The sequence below is a fragment of the Cucurbita moschata genome, unplaced genomic scaffold (genome assembly GCF_002738365.1).
Source record: "Cucurbita moschata cultivar Rifu unplaced genomic scaffold, Cmos_1.0 Cmo_Scf00010, whole genome shotgun sequence".
Lineage (NCBI taxonomy): Eukaryota > Viridiplantae > Streptophyta > Magnoliopsida > Cucurbitales > Cucurbitaceae > Cucurbita > Cucurbita moschata.
In genome coordinates, this window is record NW_019268526.1 from 883,983 (window position 1) to 901,872 (window position 17,890).

At 35.2% G+C, this 17,890-nt stretch overlaps 3 protein-coding genes across 3 annotated transcripts; 2 read left to right on the top strand and 1 right to left on the bottom strand.

The window, feature by feature from the left end:
- Positions 1-444: 444 nt before the first annotated feature.
- LOC111448886 (probable disease resistance protein At4g27220) lies at positions 445-7,358 on the bottom strand. Its single transcript, XM_023088664.1, has 4 exons — positions 7,295-7,358; positions 2,550-5,969; positions 1,762-1,822; positions 445-655 (listed from the first exon to the last, which is right to left on the bottom strand). The coding sequence occupies exons 2-4, from the start codon at positions 5,916-5,918 to the stop codon at positions 645-647; spliced, it is 3,441 nt and encodes a 1,146-aa protein (XP_022944432.1). The 5' UTR covers positions 5,919-5,969; positions 7,295-7,358; the 3' UTR covers positions 445-644.
- A 1,493-nt stretch (positions 7,359-8,851) lies between these two features.
- Positions 8,852-10,245, top strand: LOC111448596. The gene is made up of 2 exons (XM_023088278.1): positions 8,852-8,903; positions 9,419-10,245. The coding sequence occupies exon 2, from the start codon at positions 9,613-9,615 to the stop codon at positions 10,243-10,245; it is 633 nt and encodes a 210-aa protein (XP_022944046.1). The 5' UTR covers positions 8,852-8,903; positions 9,419-9,612.
- Positions 10,246-10,440: 195 nt separating this feature from the next.
- On the top strand, positions 10,441-12,181 carry LOC111448597. The gene is made up of 3 exons (XM_023088279.1): positions 10,441-10,995; positions 11,205-11,599; positions 11,704-12,181. Exons 1-3 carry the CDS (start codon positions 10,441-10,443, stop codon positions 12,179-12,181), a joined length of 1,428 nt encoding a protein of 475 aa, XP_022944047.1.
- Positions 12,182-17,890: the final 5,709 nt, after the last annotated feature.

Sequence of the window (17,890 nt, forward strand, 5' to 3'; positions counted from 1 at the left end):
TGTGTAGAAACACAAACTAGATGACTTAAATTTGGTCAACTCAATTCAATCATGTCTTGAATGATGATTGAATTTCATATTGATCTCAACTCCTTGTTGGTTGAAGTTCACAAATTGATAAACTCTTTAATCATTTCATTTCTGACCTATTAGACTTTTTTATTTATTTTAATAGTAAATTTGATTTGAATGAGTGACATGAAGATTTTGAGTCCTCTGTTATACCAATTGAACTATACCGGTCATTTTATTTCCAAACCATTATCTTAATTTTAACTACAACAACCCATGAGCATCAAAGGTCAAACCCTTGTTGAAAAGAGTTCATAACTACAACGAACCATTTTTTGAGGGACTTGAGTTACAGGCTATCACCTAAGGACGTGAAATATTTGAAAATACACAATAATTTAAAACTTAAAAAACGTGCGTACATTTAATAAATATAAAATCGAACAATTAATATAAGACAAACAAATTCATTTAATCGTTTAAAACAAGACAAAGACAATTTACACAATAGACAAACAACAAAACATGGATATAAAACTCTAAGTTCTTAAATATATAAAGTTGAAAAAATATAAGACAATGATCTAGTTTGATCCCCATAGCTCGTGTGCGCCTTGCCTCGACCATTCCATTTAGGCTTCATCTGAAAAGAATTATAATAGTATGAAATACTTAGTAACTAGCTTTCATAAACGTAATAAAATAAATAAAATATTGTATAGACCCCAACAATCTAATCGGATTCATGATTAGGAGTTATTAGCGAACCCTTAATCATCCCTGTACAATAGCATAATCGTCCCGTAATAGCATAATTATACATGCACGAACAAATGATCATAAGAGACATAGTATAGTAAGGTAAACATGGGATATCCATTCATGCTTTCAATGTCGTTCAATTTTGAGTTTATTTCATTATTTTTGTAAAAATCAAGCATTCTAATCATTTAACATGCTTGTTATCAAACAAATCCACTCATTTCGATTCTAAACTTTAATAACATGCTTCCATATATACTACAAGCTTGTCTTAATTTGAAGTTCCAAGGTGCTACTTTCTTGGTTTTGTCGGCTCAGACCCTTAAAAATTCACATTGCTTTGAGCTTCCCAAAAAGCTTTATAGCAATAGAGATAGCATTCCTCACTTATAAACTCACAATCATTCTCTAAATTATTAGCTAATGTGGAACTCCCTCCTAATCATCCTTGACAAAGATCATGTTTAAGTAATAACCTAAAAGGTTTATGTTATTTTCATTCTTATAACCAATTCAACACAAGTAAGGTAATACGATCAAGTCATAATATGGTAAAATCATAAAAAAAAAAAAAAAAAATGTTAAATCTATCAAATGTGGAATCCATAATTAGAATCCTGATTTGAATTTTGAGTATTGAACTTCAAAGATGATCTTAGAGTGAAAAGAAACAAATCAAAGCAAAACTTAATAGATATGTGACATCTTAGCAAAGGAATATCATCTATTATATTCAACAAGCTGAACTTATACCAAATCCAAATGAGTGGGTCTCCATGAAATGCAATTATGCCTAAGAAATATTTCAAAAAAAAATTGATAGTTATTACTCGGTACCATTCCAAAAATAAGTATATTTGGCTTGGTATCTTACTATGTAGAGTGACCTGTTCAAAATTTTCTTAAAAAAGGTATGAGTGAGGAGAAGTACGTTGAAATGACTCGGTGCTAGTTTATGGAGCCTAATTTAATTGATAGGAACTTTACCTTCAAATGAAGTATCTCCATAGTCAGAATTCGTTTCAGAATCTTCATCATCATTCGATACCTAAAAAATTTTAAAAAAAGAATACCAAGAAACATAAATTAACCAGAAATAAAAATGTTACCAAACGAGACGTTAATAACATTCATGCTTCTTGTATCTAGTTCTTATTTTTTGTTTTTTAAGAACTAATAAACACAACGTGTTTTATAACTATTTTTTTCTGTTGAAATAAAACTTATTACACATAATTTAATAAGATTTATAACATGCATTAAAATAAATATAAAAACGTAGTGGTTATAGTATTTGAAGTAGCTGTATTCTTAAATTATATATATATATCCACGTATCTTTGGTTTGTCAAAAGTATAAGCCAATTAGGGGAGTGAATTTTATATCAAATTTAATGAATTTGAATTAAATCATCTCATTCTCTCCTTCTTAGACCTAAACAATTCAACGGTGATAGGTGACCGATAGTATGGACTAAAATGCTATCAAATTTAAATATTAGGATCAAAATGCTATCAATTTCAAATTTCATGGACTAAAATGGTATCAAACTTAAACTTCATAATCAAAATGGTGCTAAACTCAAATTTGATGCACTATAACCCTATTAAACTCAAATTTGAAGATAAAAAATGCTATTAAACTCAAATTTGGGAAACAAAAATGCTCTATAAAACCCAAAGGATTGGTTGGAAACCCTTAAATCAATTCAAGATAAAAAATAAAAAAAATGATGAGCTAAAACATTGGACTTAAATTGGGATGAAAGAATCACCATTTGTCTCCAGAAGTCTCGGATAGTTTCATTCACACCGCCATCCACCGCCACTTCAAAGTATCTCACATCAATCCGAACAATATCCAATTTGGGCGTCACTACAACTCCACGCGAAAACGTCTTCATCTTAGGGCATCCTAAAATGAACAAACGATCCAACTTGGGGAACCTAACCCTGCATTTCCCACCGTAAAAACTAACCAATTCCGGCAACCAATACAACCGCACCCTCCTCAATCCCCTAAAAACAACGCCACCCTGTTCTTCCTCCGCCGCAACCACGCACCTCATTCCTCTACAACAACGCACTTCAATCGACCAGAGATTCACTAGCCCTTTCGCCACTGTCAAGCTAAACAAATTCATCATTCCATTACATTTCTCCACGCTCAGCTCACTCAAGCTCCAGAACAGCACTGATGATGGCAGTAATCGCTTCAAATTCCCACATTTTTTCACCTCGATCCTCTCCAAACTGTCCAACCTCGCGCTTGTGTTCGATGGAAACATGAATCTTAATCGCTTGCAGCTTTCGATTCTCACCGTTTGGAGTTTGCTGAAGGAATTTGAAGCCAACCCATCACTATGCCATAATGTCTCCAAATTGTTTCCTCTAGTGATTGATAAATGCTTCAATTCAGGAAATGAAACCCGTTGATCAAAACAGGGGATTCTACTTTGTGGGTCTTCTTGGATGAACAATTTGGTGCAGAAGCTCTTCAGTTTATCCACTTTTTCAAGTGTTAAAGAGGTTATTCCAGTGAAAATAGTGCTCTGTTCTTCAGTTTCTATCGATACAATCCCATCCATCATGCCACAATCCGTCACAGAAATATCTTGAAGATCTGAAAGCGCTTTAAGAACAGAGATTGAGAACAGATTTCTGATCTCCCCACATGATCGAATTGATATGGATTTAAGCTTCTTGAAAGGAAGGATTGGAGAATTCCTGGGAGCTAAATTCATCAATCTGTCCATTCCATAAACAGTCAAGAACTCCAAGGAATTGAACTCAGATCTGAACAGGTATGGCAAATTTGAGTGTCCATGTACATCAATTATCCATAGATACTTCAAAAATGGATACCCATTACTATTTGGATTGAAAACATCGTTTATAAAACGACCCACTGAATCCCTTACAACCAATCGTTCAGATCTTTTCAAAAGTGTTTCAAGCCCTCCATGAATGGCTTTTGGTAAAACAATATTAAGAATCAAAGTTGTTGCATATTCATCAGAAACCATGGGGAGAATAAAATCATCTGTTTTATTAACACAAACCCAGAATTCTTTCAACTTGCTTGATGTTTCCGAGGTTATCTGCGACATAAAGCGGAATTTTGAGATCTCTAATCTTAAGCTTGAAAGGCGTGGCAGACGGTTCAGCTCAGAAAGTGTAACATTCTTAATTACTTCATCTTTGTACCATACTTCTTCTCCCCATCTATCAAAGCTGTCGCGTAATTTCAACACTTCTAGTTTGTTCATACTTGAAATAATATTTGCAGGAAACACCTCCAAGTTCGAGCAATTTAACACTTCGAGTACCTTAAGTTCTGTTAATTGATTCATAGCCACAGGTAAATGATCCAGCTCCTTGCAGCTACAAATCCTTAAGATCTCCAAGTTCTTCAGCTCCCCAATTGTGTCAATATGATTGAATTCACAGCGTAACAGACATAATGTTCGAATGTTCTTCAATGATCTCCAAGAAGTTTGGAGGAAACTCATCCCTGTTATGTCCAAAGCTTTAATCTTTTCCATTCCTGCAAAAAACCCATCTGGGATTTCAAGATTTCCCACAAACCCATTTGATGATCTTAATATCAAGAGCTCGAGATCAGGAAAGTTCAAGTTTTGGGGAAGTTTTTGAAAGTTATCACAGTTTACAAAGATAGCACGATGAGCTCCACTTTGATACTCATCTTCCCAATCACTAAGCTTAGATCCAAAGCTCAATGTTGGCATGATACCCTCCGTTGATGCAATGTGTATGGCAACATCACGAACAATATCATGCATTTTAACATATTTATCACTTGAATGTTCAAGAAGTAAAGAACAAGATTTAAGATCATGAACCAATTTCAATACTCTGTTCTTCACATCCTCCCATGTGTTTATGTTTCTCAATAATCTCATACCCATTGCATACATTTGCAAATCATTCAAAGAAATCTTGTAATGATCTGGAAAAACACTGCATAAAAGGAACACTAACTTGGGTTCTTCTCCAACTAAATGATCATAGCTCAATCTCAATGAAGCATAAACTTTGTCACTAACTCCTTTGATATCCATTCCTATGGGGTTTCTTAATTTGCTTAAAGCATCCTTCCAATGGTTCATATGCTTCCCTTTCAATGCCTTGGCAATGGTATCAAGCGCAAGAGGAAGCCCTCCACATTCTCTTGCTACCATCTTAGCCAAATTCTCCATATCAGGAGTATCAAACTCATCACCAATGATAGTTGTGAAGAACTTCCATGACTCCTCTTCGCTTAAAGAATTCACCTGAAAACACTCTGTTGCGTTCATGTTGTTCATCAATATATCCTGTGATCGACTCGTCATAAGTACTTTACATGATGAAGAACAAGGAATTCCAATCTCTTTTAGAAGATCATATTCCTTCCATAAATCATCCAATATAACAAGAACATCCTCTTCCATTTTAGCCAAATTATTCCTTAGAAAAGAAGCTCTTCCCTCCTTACTCTTTGGTAATTTTACATTCAAAACATCTCCAATTTGTTCTTGAATCTGTATAACTCCATTGGATTGGCCTACAAACACTTCAATCACTCGATCAAACACTTCTTCCAAAACCATCTTCTTAACTTCATTAAGCAAGTAAGTTTTTCCAACGCCTCCCATGCCATAAACACCAACCCTGCTAACCTCTGCCTTTTGAAGTGCTTTCTTGATTTGTTTAGCCATTGAAATCTTGGATTCCAGAACTTGATACCCACCAGGAACAATGATGTTCTTAGTCTCTAGAAGCGGTGCAGGGTAGCCCACTTCCACAAAGTTGATTCTTTTGGCTATGAGTTCATGAAGAGCTTCAATTTTCTTCTTTGTTTTTCTGCCTAATTGGTATCTATCCACCAAATTAAAGGCTGATGGGTTTGAAGAATTTGATGATCGCTCATCATGGATGGCGTTGTCTGCATCAGCCAACCACTTTGAAACTTCCTCGCGGATTGCATATGCGTTGCTCCTTGCCTCCTGGACTCGTCCTTGGACGTCCCTGCGCGCTGTCTTGAGAGCTTCGAGCTGCTCTTTGAGCTTGTTTTTGTTTCTGTTGTAGCAGAGGAGATAGCTTAGTTGACGTCCAATGGGTTTAATCACATATTCTCCCATTATTGATTCAGCTATTGAGACTAGAATTTCCACTCGAGCTCTTTGAATATCCTGCGGATGGCATAATCATCAAAATACTTGAAAGAAATTGTCTTTTTGTGAAAAAAAAGTTGAGGTATGAACAAGATGTTGTAAGAATAATGGATTCCGCAAAAATAACCATGAAATCATTCCATTAAAAAAAAAAAATTGAAAAAAGGGACCACAAGACTCTGCAGCACCGAACATCGTCCTAATAGATCGAAAAGGCTGTGATAGACCCAACTACCACTTCGGCATAGATCATCTGTATCGTGATAGGGTACTATTCTAACACTAGACTAGTTTTGTTGTTAAATTTACATATTACTAAAATATTAATTTAATAAAATCGTATAAAGAAAAAAGAATTTTATTTTAGACATTTTATTATCAATCATCTTAAATATTTGAAATGTTTATTTAAAAATATTATCCAAAACAAATAATCTACATTAATAAAAATACCTTTTAATTTTCTATTTTTCTCAAAAATATTTCTAGATTTTTCTTTTTAAGTTTTAATAATAACTTTCAAATTTTAAAAAAGAATCTAAAATATGTCTGAACTTTTAATATGATTTTGAAAATATTCTTAAAAATTTAAAAAGTTTTATTAATACACTTCGATCTAAAAAAAATCTTAAAATACAATTAGTACTATGCTTAAAGAAAATACCTATGAAATTTTAAAGTTAGCATTAATACTTTTAATTTTTATTAAAAAAATGTTTGAGAAAAATTTTACTGTGAATATATAGACGAAAATTGTCTATAGACAACTCATAAATCATCCATCTTTTTAATGTTATTTCAATAGTATCAAAGTTGGTAGATGATTAGACTATTTTTAAAGCTTTTTAAAAAATTTAAGAATATTAATGAACCTTTTAAAATTTTAGCTATTTTTAAATAAGTTAAAAATATTTTTGAAATAATTTTTAACGGAATTTTTCGAACAAAATATTAATGTTTTAAAATTTAGAGTATTATTGAAATTAATATTTTAAAAAAGTCTAAATTTTAAGAGTATTTTTATTAATTTAACCAATAATAATAATAATATTGAATTTTTATCTTCTCCTATAAAATAAAATATTTTCAAACAGTCTCTTTGATCACGAGAGTTCATTGTACCACTCTACCAACTCGTAATAGTTAACTTTTTTTTTTTTTTTAAGTAGTATTCGTTTCTCACTTATTCAAATTGTAAACATATCGACTTTTTAAAAAAACAACATATAATCGTACTTAACGAAGTAAAACTATATAGAATTAGAGGACGATATATGAAAAGAAACGTGAAGGATAAATTAATTATGGCATGAAATTAAAAAGGGTTTGTAAAGATAACTTACGTGGTGTGTTATGGCAGAACGAGGGAAGAGTCGATTAGTTTAAGGGAAGAGTTTAAGGGAAGAGTCGATTAGTTTAATTGAGTCCCAAATTGTATGATTTATATTAACAATACCATTCCCTCCTTCCTTGCACATTCATGAAGCTTAGAATATGCCTTTTCCATCTTCCCTTTTTTGAGTGTTCCTTTAGCCAACCCCTCACTTTTCAACTCTCTTCTCGAGTGAGCTCATGAAAACTCTTTTCTTCCCTTTTAATACTCACAAAATTATACAAATTCGGGTTTCTTTTCATTTTTCACTATTCATTCATTTACAAAAGTGTTCAAAAATATTGAATAAATGACTCGAACAACTCGAACCAACCTTTAATGACTCAAGCCCACAATAATGGATAGGTGTCACGATTAAAGACCCTATTGAGTATAGGAAAAAGTCAAGGTTGATGTTGCTGACTTCATAAACTGGTCTTGGAAGAGATCAAGGACTATGCGGGTAGGTAGGTTAGTATGAACATTTCTATTGAGTGTAGGAACGGGTCAAAGTCGACATTGTGATACCGTAAACTAGTCTCGAAAAGGGACTAGGGACTACACAGGTAGGCGATCATTGAAGAATCAATTAGAATAGTATGTTGCTTACTGACTATATTTTTATACTCACCCCTTTTTCCCCTTTTTTTGTCATGTTCCGGTCAAGGTGGGGAAGTGCTTTGGAGATGCACTATCACATAGGGGTGTCGACCCGGGGCGTCATTTAGTTGTATTCTTTTGTATTCCGTGCTCTGTTCTCTATTTGTAAATAACTTGGATATTGAAACTCGGGTTGTATGTCTTTTAAAACCACGCAAAATTTTACCTTATTTTCTACCATTTCAATGTTTTGTTTTATATTTATTCCGTTCTGTTTGTGTCTGATTTCGTCTTTTTGTCGCAATCCAATTTCTCGAAAGCTCAAAAATTGAGTCATGACACAACCTAACTCAAAATTTATAGTTTGATTGAGCTGAGTTCGTTATATAATAATAATTGTTTGAATTGAAAAAATATATAACTCAGGTAATTGGATTGGGACGAAAGAAAAAATGTCCTGAACCCAATTCAACCCAAGAACACCTCTACTGTTCTCTTTTCCGTGGAAGATACCAAACCCATTTCTCTCTTCTTTTTATTCTCTAAGTCTCCCAATAATACATAAATATCTTCTTCATCATCAAACCCACTCATAAAAAACTTCCTCTCCTTTTTTTTTTCTTGCACCCTCTTGCAATTCTCCTCTCATTCCTTTTCCAATTTTTTCAAACGAAAAAATTCCATTCTTCTTAATTTTCCTAATTTCATTCCAAAACCCATCTGCCTTCTTACCTAACAAGAAAAACTCCATCAAATATGGCTACCTTCCCAACAATCTTGCCTAATTTTAGGTCGTCAACAACTCCCCTTTTAGGCGAGATAGGAATCATTCTTATATACCTCTATCATGAGTTCAAGAAAAAGTTTTGGATATATCCTCTCTCTAATCCTCAATTGATGATGTCCATAGCATAGATAAATCTTTAAGAACATTGAGGTTCTAGCAACTGGTCGAACATGTCAACTATTAGTAGCATTGGGTATTTGTTCTTCAGTGTTACCCTACTTAGTTCTCTATAGTCGCATGACTGCATAGACCTGTCTTTTTACCCATAACCGCATTAATCTTTCTTTTCTCTTCACAAATAATACTAGTGCTCCCTAGGTGACATGCTCAGGTGTGTGAAGCCAGGGCTAACAACTCCTGCATTTATTCCTAAGTTCTTTCAACTTAGTTAGTCATTCAGTTGGTTATAAATTTGTTTTATTATTTTGATTAGTAAGTTTTTGGTTAAAAATAGTTGTTAGTATTTATTTTATAACTGTTGTTTATTTCAATTGTTGTTTATTTCTTAGTGGAAGTAAGTGAAAGAGTGAAACTAGTTGATAGGGAGTGGAATTAGTTAAAGGAGTGGTGGCTGATTTGTAGCAAGAAATGTGTTATTTTTTATCGTAGAAAATGGTGTCAAGTTAGTAAAACACCCCAAGAAGACAAAATTAATTTGTGTGTCTTGCTCCTTCTCCCCTTCTATTATTTTCTTTCATTTGGTATCAGAGATACAAGATCAAGGTCTATTTTCAATCACGTCTCACCTAGGGATTGAGCGGTCAAGAAGAGAGAGAGATCAAAAACTGAGACAGGAATCGAACGACAGGAGCCAAAGCACCGGTGCAATAGAAGATGATGCCTCAAACGAAGTGCGTGTACGGATTCGAGAAAAGGAGGGATCTGTCACACTCAAATACCCGATGTTGACAAAATGCAACTATGCAGCTTGGGTGATTAAGATGGAGGTATTTATGATGGCACAAGGTGTTTGGGAGGCAATTGAATCACCCGAAACAATAGATAACCGCAAAGATAAGATGGTTTTAGCAGCTATTTATCAAAGTATTGGAGAAGATACGTTGCTACAGTTGGGTGCCAAGAAAACAACCAAAGAAGCCTGGATCATGTTGAAAAATATGAATCTAGGTGCGGAAAGAGTGAAAGAAGTTAGAACGCAGACTCTCTGGCGGGAGTTTGAAGTGTTGAGGAGGATAGGTGATTCAGAAAGTATTGATGAGTATTTTGGAAAACTCGTCATTATTGTCAACAAATTGAGAGGCCTCGGCAACGCTGTGGATGATGTCCAAGTAGTTAAGATTATTGTCAACAAATTGAGAGGCCTCGGCAACGCTGTGGATGATGTCCAAGTAGTTAAGAAACTTCTACGATCCACCTCTACAGAGGTTCTTCAAATCACTTCAACGATTGAGGAGTTCATTGATCTCAAAACGAAATCCATTGATGAGATTATTGGATCACTCAAGGAAAATGAAGAAAGGTTGCAAGGGTTTGGAGAAAAAGATGAAACTGTTTTCTTCACTCGTGCAGAATGAAAGGGACGAGAGAATGCAAAATCCTCAAAGAAAGAACGGAAGGATCAAGGCAATTCCAGAGGAGGCAGGGGACGGGGTCATGGAAGATGGAGAGGTCGTGGGAGAAGTGACTGGCATCAAGGAGATGAAGGAGAGTCACAACCTCAAAAGAAGAAATTCGACAAAAGTAAAATTAAATGTTACAGGCGTTAGCAGATGGGACACTTCGCATCAGAGTATTCCACAAAAGACGAACAACTCAACTTGATAGAGACGCAAAAGGATGAGGAGTCTTCATTGCTGATGATAGAGGCGTGTGAAATTAAGACCACACATGACAAAGAGCCTGATTTTGTGATGTTAAATGAAACTATAGTGCCACCACCGGCCAATATTGGAGCTGAAAATTCCTTGTACCTAGATATTGGAGCAAGCAACCATGTGTCAGGAGAAAGGAGGGTGTTTCGTGAGCTCGACACATCTGTTGTTGGAAAGGTACGTTTCGGTGATAACTCTGTAATAGACAATTGTGGTCGAGGAATAGTGCTCTTCAAATGCAAAACCAATAAGCACTTAATCTTATCGCAAGTCTGTTACATACCTAAACTCAAAAGCAATATAATAAGTTTGGGACAACTGGACGAGAGTGGAAATAAAATTGTTATAGAGGACAGTGTGATGAAGATATATGACAAGGTCAGGAGCTTGATTATTATGGTGACCAGAAAATCCAACCGATTGTATGTAGCAAAGCTGAAGCTTGCAGATCAGGTGAGTTTAATGGCAAATATAAGTAACGATTGTTGGCTCTGGCACGCGGGTATGGACACCTGAATTTTCACTCTTTAAAGCAATTAAATGACAAAAGAATGGTTGAATGGTTGCCGAAAATCACCCAGGTCAATCAATTCTGTGATGGGTGTTTAATTGGAAAGCAGCATATGACTTCTTTTCCGTGAACAACAAATTATCATGCGAAGGAGTCATTGGATCTCGTCCATGGAGATCTATGTGGACCTATTTCGTCAATGACTTATGGAGGCAACAGATATTTCATGTTACTGGTGGATGATTTTTCACGATTTATGTGGGTGTTTTTGTTGAAAAACAAGAATGAAACAAGGGTGGTATTTAAAAAGTTCAAGATTAGTGTGGAGGTAGAGAAAGGCAAGAAGATTAAGAGCTTTAGAACGGACCGTGGAGGGGAGTTTGTATCTACTACTTTTAAAGACTATGACGAGAATGAAGACATGAAGAGATTTTTTACTGCACCATTTTCACCACATCAAAATGGCGTAGTAGAAAGGCGTAATCGAACGGTTGTAGAGATGACCAGATGTATGTTAAAGAGCAAAGAGATGCCTGCAAAACTGCTGTATATATTCTAAACAAATCGCCAACAAAAGGAGTTGCAGATGGTACACCATATCAAGCTTGGTTTGACAAGATACCGAAGGTTTATCACTTTAAAATCTTCAGGTGTCTTGCTCATGCCAATAATACATATTCACACCTTCTTAAAGTTGCTAATAGGAGTGTGAAGATAATTATGTTGGGATATGAAGATGGAACCAAAGCTTATAGACTATTGGATCCACAAAAGAACAGAATTATGGTAAGCAGGGATGTGTTGTTCGAAAAGGAGAAAAAGTGGTGTTGGGAAGAAATCATAAACGGTGATGACGAACAAAGAGGAACTTTCACGGTTCAAATTTCAGAAAAACGGAGTAGAACAAAGGAGAGGAATATTGAACAAATCGAAGTTGATCTAGATGAAAGGCAAAGGGAAAATTCGTCCTCAACTTTATCAACGCCAGACTATACCTCAAATGCATCATCATCAAGCTTGTCGACATCAAAAAAGTTCAGGTCTCTAGAAGATATTTATAGAGAACTGAACAAAGCAGAGGAGGAAGAAGAGGAGGAATGCCATGAAGTCTCAAATTCTCTCCATTGAAAAGAATAGAACGTGGGAACTCACATATTTGCCGAAAAATCATAAAGCAATCGGCATCAAATGGATTTTCAAATTAAAGAAAAATTTAGATGGAGAAATCTGAAACATAAGGTGAGACTCGTGGCAAAGGGATATGCACAGTAGTTTGGTGTAGATTACAGTGAAGTATTCGCACCAGTGGCCAGGTTAGAAACAGTGAGATTAATTCTTGCCTATGCAGCCATTAAGAACTGGGAAGTACATCACATGGATGTGAAGACAGCTTTTCTGAATGGCGAGTTAGAAGAGGAGGTGTATGTTGTTCAACCATAAGGGTTCGTTGACAAGGAAAATCCAAACATTGTATTAAAACTACGTAAAGCCTTATATGCATTTAAACAGGCTCCAAGGGCTTGGAATTTTAAACTTGATCAATATTTGCAGTCATTTGGTTTTGTTAGATGTCCACAGGATTATACTCTCTACAAGAAAATTAATGGAGTTAACCAATGATAATCAGCACATATGTGTATGACTTAATCATAGTCGGCTCAAACAAACAAGTTATAGCTCAATTCAAATAAAAGATGCAGCAAAACCTAGAGATGAGTGATCTTGGACTTTTGAGCTATTACTTGGGTATTGAGGTACAACAAAGCAGTGAATCAATCACTTTATGTCCAACCGAATATGTAAGAAAAATCCTAGAGAAGTTAGGAATGGGGGAGTGCAATCCTTGTTTGATTCCCATGGAACCAAGAATGAAGATGAGCAAACATGGGAATGGAGAACCTGCGGTTGATAAAACACTTTATAGAAGTGTTATTGGAAGCTTACGCTATCTGGTTAATGTTGAGTCATAAACTTAAAATGTCAAATAGGGGTGTCATGGTCTGTGTTGGGTTGAAGGATGTTTTTGACCCAACCCAAAAGTTCGGGTTGGTTGGATTGGTAATCTAACCCAACCCAAAAAATTTTCCAAACCCAACCCCGGGTTGGGTTTGAGTTAGGTTCGGGTTGGTCCAAAAAAATTAAAAAAATTTAATTTGTATGACTTAAAATGATAAAACAATTACTACCTATAAGTTGTAGATCAAAATATCAAACTCTCTATTTCATTCATATTATCACCTATAAATATGTAAAAAAATATGCAATGAATCAATTCCAAAGTTACCACATCTAATTAAATTATCTACATTCACAATATATAATCATTCAACAAAATGTCTAAAAATTCACCTATAAATATGTAAAGAATATTCAATGAATTAATTCCAAAATTAGAACATTCAACAAAATGCCTCAAAATTTAAAACTATCCAACCCTCTATTGCATTCTTAATTCCTACAAAAGAAAAATAGCATCTTGAAAGTTAGTACGTTTTAAGTTGTTTGGATAAAGCGTAGTGTAACTTCAAATATTTTACTTACATTGAAAAATAATTATTCTTGCATGACGTTGGTGGAGCTTGAAGGTCTTAAATCATCTGAAAAATAAAATATAAATTGTAATATAACAATATAGAATACATCTTAACAAATAGACAGTTATCTCAATCTTAGAACAAATCTTCAAGTTGTTAAGGAATATCTAAGATTTCCTACCCATCCAATTTGATGTACATAGAGCTTCCATTATTTTAGGTGTCAAATAACTCTTAAAAGAATCAAGAATCCTCCTACCCGTACTAAATGTTGATTCAGAAGACACTGGAACAGTCAAAACATCTTCGGCAATTTCGATAAAACTCTATATTTAAACTCATTTGCTTTCCACCATGTCAAAGCATCAAAATTATCATCAAGTTCTTCACTGGGGTCAGATAAATATCGATCCACATCATTCTTTAACTAGAGTGAATTTTGCTCTTCTCTTCATAAATATCAATCCACATCATTCTTTAACTCGAGTGAATTTTGCTCTTCTCTTCTTCTTTTGTATCTTGATAATACTAATATTGAACCACTCAAATTCTCTTCATCAATTGTGTCCATCTCTATACTCATGGACTTAGAAGTGAGTCTTGATTCAGGTTGATGATGATCTTGAGCATTATCATAAAACTTGTAGTAATCATACAAACGAATTAAATAATTCTTTATGTCATCCACCATCACTTTAGCCATAGCATCTTCATAAATATTCAAAAAGCAAAATGATATGTAATCCAATTTGTAACAAGAATCGAGTACCACTACTATGAATATCAACTTATTAATTCTTTCCACTAAGCCCCTTTTCATACTTAACTTTCATATTTGAACTCAGGTTACTTAAAACAGAGTTCACATTTTTACTCCGCTGAATTAAAAGTTCTCGAATACCCCAAAGTTCATGAAAATAAGAATTAGAAGTCACAGATAAAGAACCACTTATCTTCGTAGTGACATCATAGAAAACCTTTAAAAATTTTACACAACATTTTTCCAATCATCAATGGTTGGTGACCCTATTCTTTTGTTTCCATGATCCCCTTTGGAGTAATCAACATAATCTAATTCTTCTTCCTCTAATACTTTGAAAGCTTTTTCAAATTTCAAGGCATGATCAAGCATCAAATAAGTGGAATTCTATCGAGTCGCCACATCCAAACAAACAAGTGCTTTACATTTAATTTTTTCATGTTCAACACGATCTTTAAATTTTGTCAATTTCTTGGGGGATGATCTAACATACCTCACAGCATTGCGAACACTAGAAATGAAGTCATGCATTTCTTTAAGCCTTTCATTCACAATCAAATTAATTATGTGAGCACAACACCTCATGTGTAATATTTCTCCATCTAAGACAGGTGAATTTCAACTTCTAAGCCTTCTCATAATATATGAAATACCTATATCATTGGAACTTGCATTATCAACTGTGATATAGAAAACCTTATCGATTCTCCATTCCAGTAAACAACTCTCAATAATCTTGCTAATAGTCTCTCCTCTGTGGTTAGCAACTTGACAAAAGTTGAGAATTCTTTTATGTAAATTCCATTCTCAATCAATAAAATGTGCGGTGATTACCATGTAATTAATGTTTTGCAACGAAGTCCATGTATTAGTGGTAAGACAAACCCTCTTGGAATGACTGACTAAAAAATCTTTCGACTTCATTTTTCTTCTAGATAGAGCTGAAATCTCTAGCAATGGTTACTCTTGACAGAGGGTCAAACTTAGGACATGCAATACTACAAAATAATTTGAAACCCTCATTCTCTATAAATTTAAATGATAATTCATCCATAATTATCATCTTGGCACATGCTGCTCTACGTCTCGTTTGACTAAATAATGAAGTAACAATATTACTACCACCCTTCCCATCTATTGAACGTTGAAAACTTAGAGTGGTTTGTCCTTTGTCCTCCACCTTCTATGTGTACTTTCTACACTAATTTTTTAAGTGCTTCCATAAGGTGCTAGTTCCACAAGAATTAGTATCACAAGCGTAAGCATACTCCTTAGAACAATAGTTGCACTTGCACCTCTTATTATTGTTCTCTAATCTTGTAAAGTGATCTCACACGGTTGATTTACTGGGTTTCTTCTTCTTAAATTCAGATTGTGTAGCCAATGGTGGTTTTGATGCATTATAATTACTAGAGCTATTTACACATATTGCACTATTGTTTTCCCTCTATAAAAAGTAAAATAGAACTATTATGATTCAAACATTTAACCCAATATGAACAATTATCATAGAATGCATCAAAGTTAAAATATACAATGAGTCTTTGCAAGGGGATATAACAAAAAGAGAAAAAGTTTACCCGTTATAGCGTTCCATGAGACGAAAGAGAGAAAGACGGAGCGTGAGAAAGAAACAAGACAAAGAATGCGAGAGAATGCTATTGAGATCAAATTTATTGTGAGAGACTAAGTATCGAGAGAGATTTGTATTTTGTGGAGAGGCTGAGAGGAGAGAGGTAAGGAGAAAGCAGAATGGATTGTAGAGGAGTAAGGAGAGGAATGGATTTAGAGCCGAATGGATTGCAGAAAGGTAGGGAGAGGAATAGATTTAGAGCAGAATAGATGGCAGAGAGGTAGGGAGAGGAATGGATTTAGTGGAGAGAGCTGGATTTGTGTAGAAATTTAAAATAACTTGATTTAAAATAACAGTCATTTCCCAAGAGAGTAGAGGGAGGGTTCCTGCCAAGGACGCAGAGCACATAGCAGGGAGGGAGAGAAATTTCTTCCACTAATGAAGTAGGTTTTGAAGTGTCAGGTCTGGGCTTGGGCTTTGGTTAGAGACTAGATAAATTGTAGATTGGGCTTTGACTTTGGGTCGTTGGGCTTTATTTATTTTTTAATATTTTTGGGTTGGGTCGGGTTGACCCAATCATTTTCTTTTGGTACCCAAACCCAACCCAAATCAGATCGGGTTAAAAAAATGGACCCAACCCAAACCCAAAATCCAACACAACCCAACCCCCAATCTTTATATTTCGGGTTGGGTCGGGTTGGGTGTACACCCCCATGACAAATGCAGTAAATTTGTTATGTTAGGAAAACTAATTTAGAAAAGTCAGTTGAAAGGAGGAGGGGGAGTTCTCCTAGGGAATGATGATGGTAGGATTTATGAGAGTTTCTCACCTTATTATTAGAAATAGAAATTCTTTCCGTGGATGATGGTAGGATTTATGAGAGTTTCTCTCACACAATTATTAAAAATAGAAAAGGTATACCTCATCGCTTTCCTATAAAGTCATAGGAAAAGAGCAGACAGCACGAGAAAAGATCTCGGCCCTTTTCAGTATTCTTTGTCTCTTTGTCTCTCCCCTCTCGACATCATAAGTACGCGAGTAGTACTTTTACAAAGCGGTATTGGAGCGTTTGATTGTTAGTGTGTGTGAGATTAATTCACAAATGAGTTAGTTTTATTTTAACAAATTGGTATCAGAGTCGATGGCGAATGTGATGGGTCAAATGCCACTACCGCGATTAACAAAGACGAACTACGAGAATTGGAGCATCCAAATGAAAGCTTTTCTCGGTTCTCAAGACACATGGGAGGTGGTTGAAGAAGGTTTCGAAGAACCAAAAGATACCATGGGTTATACGGCGGCACAAAACAAAGCGTTAAAGGAATTGCGATCAAAGGATAAAGCGACATTATACATGCTGTTCCGAGTTGTTGACGAGTCAGGCTTTGAGAAGATTGTCAGGGAAACTACTTCAAAAGAAGCGTGGGACTCTTTAGAAAAAGTGTTCAAAGGAACCGACCGAGTCAAGCAAGTGCGTCTCCAAACTCTGCGTGGCAAGTTGAAGAGAATGAAGATGATGGAATCAGAAAATGTATCTAACTACATTACCCGCATATAGACTGTGGTAAACCAACTAAATCGAAACGGAGAAATGTTACCCGAGACACAGGTTGTGGAGAAGATCTTGAGGTCGTTAACCAACAACTTTGAGAATGTTGTATGTGCGATAGAAGAGTCAAAGGACCTAGCAACGTTCATGATCGATGAGCTCGCCGGTTCTCTTAAGGCACACGAGCAATGTAAGAAGAAGGAGGAGGAAACACTCGATCAAGCACTTCAAACCAAAGCATCAATAAAAGATGAAAAGGTACTCTACTCTCAAAATATTCAAGGTAGAGGTCGTGGAAGTCGCAGAAATGGTCGAGGTGGTCAAGGCAGCAGGTGGTCGAGGTGGTCAAGGCAGCAGGTAATAAAAGATAATATAAGGAGAAGAGACAGCCAGGCAAAGCAAATTAGCGTGGAAGAGGAC